The 5791-nt window shown below is 32.1% G+C and overlaps 1 protein-coding gene and 1 long non-coding RNA gene across 2 annotated transcripts; both read right to left on the bottom strand.

The window, feature by feature from the left end:
* Nucleotides 1-1385: 1385 nt before the first annotated feature.
* Nucleotides 1386-2320, bottom strand: LOC117932768. Its single transcript, XM_034854095.1, has 3 exons — nt 2252-2320; nt 2061-2168; nt 1386-1959 (listed from the first exon to the last, which is right to left on the bottom strand). Exons 2-3 carry the CDS (start codon nt 2124-2126, stop codon nt 1456-1458), a joined length of 570 nt encoding a protein of 189 aa, XP_034709986.1. The 5' UTR covers nt 2127-2168; nt 2252-2320; the 3' UTR covers nt 1386-1455.
* Nucleotides 2321-2980: 660 nt separating this feature from the next.
* On the bottom strand, nt 2981-3262 carry LOC117931726. The gene is made up of 2 exons (XR_004654087.1): nt 3193-3262; nt 2981-3050 (listed from the first exon to the last, which is right to left on the bottom strand). It is a non-coding gene; the product is annotated as an uncharacterized LOC117931726 (long non-coding RNA).
* Nucleotides 3263-5791: the final 2529 nt, after the last annotated feature.

Below are 5791 nucleotides of genomic sequence, written 5' to 3'. Positions count from 1 at the left end.
TGGGATATTTGTCATAATTTGAGTCATGGATTTTTTTTGTATAAAACACAATTTCTCACTAAAAGTTTTTATTAGTTTAGTTACTACTTTAGGAAGATTTTATGAGTAGCATATGGTTAATTACTCTAACTTATTGGGTCACTCTCATGTCATGTCTTTAGGCTTTACATGTGAAATGATTGTGCTGTCTAGGCTTTTGGGCATGGGTGGCTATAGATACAAAGTCACATTTATAATATTAGGGAAAAAAAAATGCAAAATTGCTTATCAATCCATTGACTTTTTAAGACCCATCTATTGTTCCATTTGGAGTATCCATTGGACATTAACAATAAAAAAGGATAGGGCATACTACAAGAAATAGGATTTTTGGTGACGGTCCCAACCGTCACCAAATCTTATATATCCGTGACCAAAACCTATTGTCACGGTCTTATGAAACTGTGACCAAGCGTCACAATACGAAGCGTAGCTAAAAAGTATTGGTCATGGTTTCCTAAGTGATCGTGACCATATGATTTCTTTTTTTGTGACGGCCATATAAAAACTGTGACCAAAAGTTAAGAATACTTTGCTACTTATTAAGTTGATTTAGTCATGGTCAAGTAATAAACTGTGACTAAATGTATGTCTATGGTCACGGTCAATGCCCTAACCATGACTAAATGTAATTTTATGGTCACGGTAAATGCCCTAATCGTGACTAAATGTATGTCTATGGTCACGGTCAATGTCCCTAATCGTGACTAAATGTAATCTTATGGTCACGATCAATGTCCTTAACCGTGACTAAATGTATGTCTATGGACGGTCAATGTCCCTAACCGTGACTAAATATAGGTATATGGTCATGGTAATTAATTGACCGTGACTAATTGTTAGGTCTATTATGACAAAATGTACACTTGTGGTCACGACTATTAATGACCGTGACTGAAATTAATCATGGATGGCCGCCCTATCCCCAAATTTTGGTGACAATTCATTACTAATTGTGACTAAAAGTACACTTATAGTCACAATTTTTTAGTGGCCGTGACTAAAATTTGTTATATTTGGAAATTGGTTTTTTTATAAATTCAAATTTCCCAAACCTGTTATAAACCCAAACAAACCCATTTTAGACCTATATATGCAATTAATCAATTAAAACAATTTCAATATATTACAATCAATTATCCCAAGCTAGTTAAAAACTTATATATCAATATAAGTCATTAAATAAAAAAATAATAATATAACAAAAAAAAAAAAAAACCAAACAAACAAATAACAAAGAGATTCAAATTTAGTTTCACATTCTAACATAACATAACAAATCAACCAACCAAACATCATATAATAGTCATAGAAAGCAAAAAAAGTTAGGAGAATCTATCATATAAATAAGTAGCATAATCTTCAAAAAAGTTAAGAGAATCTATCATATAAAGATGTAGCAAAATCTTCAAATTTCTACTGCTTTTGCTGAAATTGTTGCATCATTTGTTCTTGAATCTGTGCTTGCATTTGTGCTTGCATTTTTCTTTGCATTTCCATAATTTTTTCTTCAAACTCTTCTTTCACTTCTTCTCGTGTCTTTCTTTGAACTTCTATCAACCTCTCTTCAAATGTTTCTTTCACATGTGAGAGTTCCTCTTTCACATTTGAGAGTTCTTCAGTTGCAGTTGTAAACTTTTGTTTTGCAACTATTAGCATCTCTTGGGCGTTTTCAATTTGTGTTGAAAGAATAACTCCTGATCGCCTTCTACTAGTAGAACCAAAGATTGAGGTAGGAGTAGGACCAAATCCATACCCTCGAACACGACCATGCCTCTTTGGACCCATGACTTGAGTATATATCTCATCTACATATGTAGATGCTACAGATGTAGATGATACAGATGTAGATGCTCCAGATGATGTAGAAGTAGAAGAAGATGTCCCCTCAGGTTGGGATAGTAATTGCTGAAATTGATCCTGGAATTATAAAAATAAAATAAAATTGTTAAACTTTTAAAATAATTTAGTATGTGGCTATGATTGAAATACAAGTACATAAAATTTATTTACTTCATTACCATAATCTCCTTAGAATGATCATCAACAGGCGTCCCATCTTTTCTTGTGTGTGTCAGGGCAAACATCTCAATTCTATTGGGCTCACTTCGATCCTCCTTCTTTTGTGCCTATTCTTACAAGTAAAACAATTGAGTTATTTATGATGAATTATTTATGTACAAACAAATCATATTAATAATAAATTTTCAACCTGTTCATATCGAATTTGAGCATAACTTTTTGATCCCGATGTATGCTTTATCACTTGCTTTGCCCTATTTGCCTTATTTTTTTTTTTTCTGAGATATCCTACATCAATTAAAAAATAGCAAGTCACCTATATAGGTAATAGAAACATAATAAAAGTTATATACATGAAGTATTAGGTTAGATATAACTAATAAATATAATTTTATGTGAATATGAGTATCATAAGATACATTATCAAGAAAAGATCATTATCTTTACCTTGGCTTCAAGTGTACCCCAAAAGTGGATGAGCCACCTCCAATCATCATCTGATAAGTGTGGAGGTCGATGGCACAATCTCTCTTCATCTGTATTATAAGGGTTATAATACTTGGCCTTCATTTTATTTCTATAGCTTCTAAACAAATTTCCACAACATTGAAGAATGTAGCTCTTACATGTTTCTTCTAGTTCATATTTTTCCTATATTGCATTAAAATGTCATGTATAAATAAGAGGTATCATTTTTAAACAATAACATTACAATTTAAATTGAATAGTAACTAGCATATACCAATACTAAGGCCTAAATCTTTTCATTCACATCTTCACTAAATTGATTCCAATCTTGAACTTGGATGGGTACATTGTGTTGAGATCGCACCAATGTTCCCATATAGCTTGACAATCTTTCCTCTTTTCCATCATAAACAACTTGCCATCTGGTATTGAATCGTGTAGTTTTTTTTCCCCGGGTTTCATACTAAGTAAATCTAAGTTACGCGTTGGGCCACGTGTCCTCTTTTTGCTAGAGGATGAACCTATTAAGAGTAATAATGAAATTAAAAGAAACATAATTTACTTATCTTATATAAAATTAAACATTAAAAACCTATCATTCAATAAATTAAACATATGTAAAATTATCATATGTAAAGTTAAACATAATCTTCTTAATCATACCAACAACAGAAGGATCTGAAGAATCGGAAGGATCAGAACTACTAGGAGTAGTAGTTGCAGTAGGTTGTATGTCTAAGAATTGTTGTAGATTGTCCAACTCATCTTCTAGAGACACTATTTGTACTCTTCTCCTTCGATGTGACATTTCCTACATAATAAAGTAAATTAGAAAAAGTAATACAAAATAAGTTACATAAATAATATGAAATAAATTACAATTTGTATATCTGGTAAGTATATATTTATGTACTTACCAATATTATTAGCTACACATCATCCTGAATAAATTCATTATGTCTTTCAACAATGTTTTCTTGTCATGATAGTAGAACATCCGTTTGGATAGTTTCTCCTGCAATATCATTTCTATCCCAATTGATTAAATCATTCTCGACCAACTCATGCACATCACGTTGACTATGAAGTGTTATAAGCTGTTGATATGACTCTAGATCATTAGTAGATACTTTTTGATTCATATCGAGTTTGTATCTCTACAACGGTGTGCCAATTTTCCTCATTTGAATTTTGAACATAGAAGACTTGTTTTGCTTGAGATGCAAGCACAAATGGTTCATCTGTGCATATGGTACATTCAAAATTCAAACACGTGAACCCATATTCATCCTTTTTTATTCCCCTTCCACTATTGATTACATCACACCAGTCACACTTGAATAAAATAACTTTATTTCCACCAAGGTAATGTAACTCAATTACATCAGTTAGCACACCATAGTAAGAAACATGACCAGGAATTAGGTTCTTATCTCTTGCACTTGCAAAGCTTGATACCTCTGCAGTCACAACAACTCCACTATTTTGAGTTTTTTTTCCTTTTTCTCGTTCTCTTATGTGAAATCTGAACCCATTAATGATGTATCCTTTATATAGCATGTAACTGATGTACTTGGTCCATGAGACAATAATAGTATGTGTTCAGAAATTGAACCTTCATGTCACATTTGTATAATCTATAGATTCAAATATAAGATGTTAATACATACATGTGTATTAGATAATAGAACAATTTATGTAGTGAATGAACTTACACGTTCTTCAAACCAACTAATGAATTCTCTTGTGTGAATCAAATCTACATCTCGTGCACGAATACGAGGCTTAACCCTTATAGATTGCTTATGCTCTCTGATAAAAAAGAAAAAATTAATTATAATGCTCACAAAGACCAAAATTAAATTTTTGTATGAGAATTAGTATAAAGTTTTATTCAAATAAGTGTCTTACTCAATAAATGATGCCACTTCCTCACAATTAGTCAACACATATAAATGTGCTTAGGATCATTCTTCTGTGCTAAGAACACGAGATGTTGACTTCCCTATTGTATGTCCCATGCATTTGAAAATGGTTAACCCTCCACCATTTGTTATGTTATTTTCAATGACATAATTTCTTTCTTCACGGTCATAACATCCATTGATATTGCACTGGTCCAGCGACCTTTGCCTCACTTGCAAGATGAATAGGTAAATGCACCATAACATCAAAGAATGATGGAGGAAATATTCTTTCTAATTTGCAAAGTGTGACTATTATGTCATTCTCAAGGTGCTCTAATTGATCAGTCTTTAACACTTTAGAACACAACTGTTTGAAGAAACTACATAGTTCAACTATAACAGCAGAAACATTCTTATGTAGAACTCCTCGAATTGCAAGTGGAAGGAGTTGTTGCATGAGAACATGACAATCATGAGACTTCAACCCAAATATCTTTCTTTCATTCACTTGTACACACCGAGAGATGTTAGAAGCATAACCATCTGGAATCTTTACTTCTTTAAAAAATTTACAGAATTCATTTTTTTTCATTTGAAATTAGTGAATAATATGCAACATGTAATATAACCCTATTCCCTCTTTGTATGGGGTGAAGTTGATCTCTGATACCCATAGCTTGTAAGTCAAGACAACTATTGAAGTTATCCTTCAATTTACTATCGACACTCAACAAGGTGCCAACTATACTATCACATATATTCTTTTCAATATGCATTACATCCAAATTGTGATGCAAAATTAGGGTTTTCCAATATGGAAATTGGAAAAATATATATATATATTTTTTTCCCAATTGTGCTCAAGTTCAACATGTTCTCTTTTTCTTTTTGATGACATCTTATTTTTTGATGTCTTCCCTAAAGTAATATGTTCCATTCCATCTAATTGATGTAGAACATCTTCCCCATACAATTGTTTAGGTGCTACTCTATGCTCTTCATTTCCATCAAAGGACTTTTTATCACGTCGAAAGCTATGATCAATCAGCAAAAATCGAAATGAAAAACAATCCTTATTACAAATAGGACAAGCAAATTTCCCTTTAGTATTCCAACCTGAAAGATTTGCATATGTAGGAAAATCATTGATGGTCCATAATATAGCTACACGCATACAAAAAATTTGTTTTGTTGAAGCATCATATGTTTCAACTCTAACGTCCCATAAGTCATTCAACTCATCTATCAATGGTTGTAAGTATATGTCAATGTCATTCCCAGGTGCAGTTGGACTAGGAATAAGTAGTGACAACATGAAGAATGTCTGTTTCATACACATCCAAGGTGGTAAGTTA

The sequence above is a fragment of the Vitis riparia genome, chromosome 15 (assembly GCF_004353265.1).
Source record: "Vitis riparia cultivar Riparia Gloire de Montpellier isolate 1030 chromosome 15, EGFV_Vit.rip_1.0, whole genome shotgun sequence".
In the NCBI taxonomy this organism is placed as follows: domain Eukaryota; kingdom Viridiplantae; phylum Streptophyta; class Magnoliopsida; order Vitales; family Vitaceae; genus Vitis; species Vitis riparia.
The sequence above is the reverse complement of the archived record's forward strand: the minus strand, read 5'-3'. Positions and strand labels throughout refer to the sequence as shown.

What these genes read in the sequence shown, in the direction of transcription:
- LOC117932768 (XM_034854095.1), bottom strand. Translation starts at nt 2,126, where the DNA reads ATGTTTGCCCTGACACACACAAGAAAAGATGGGACGCCTGTTGATGAT. An exon ending in ATCATTCTAAGGAGATTATG is followed by an intron (nt 1,960 to 2,060) that starts GTAATGAAGTAA and finishes TTATAATTCCAG; the next exon opens with GATCAATTTCAGCAATTACT.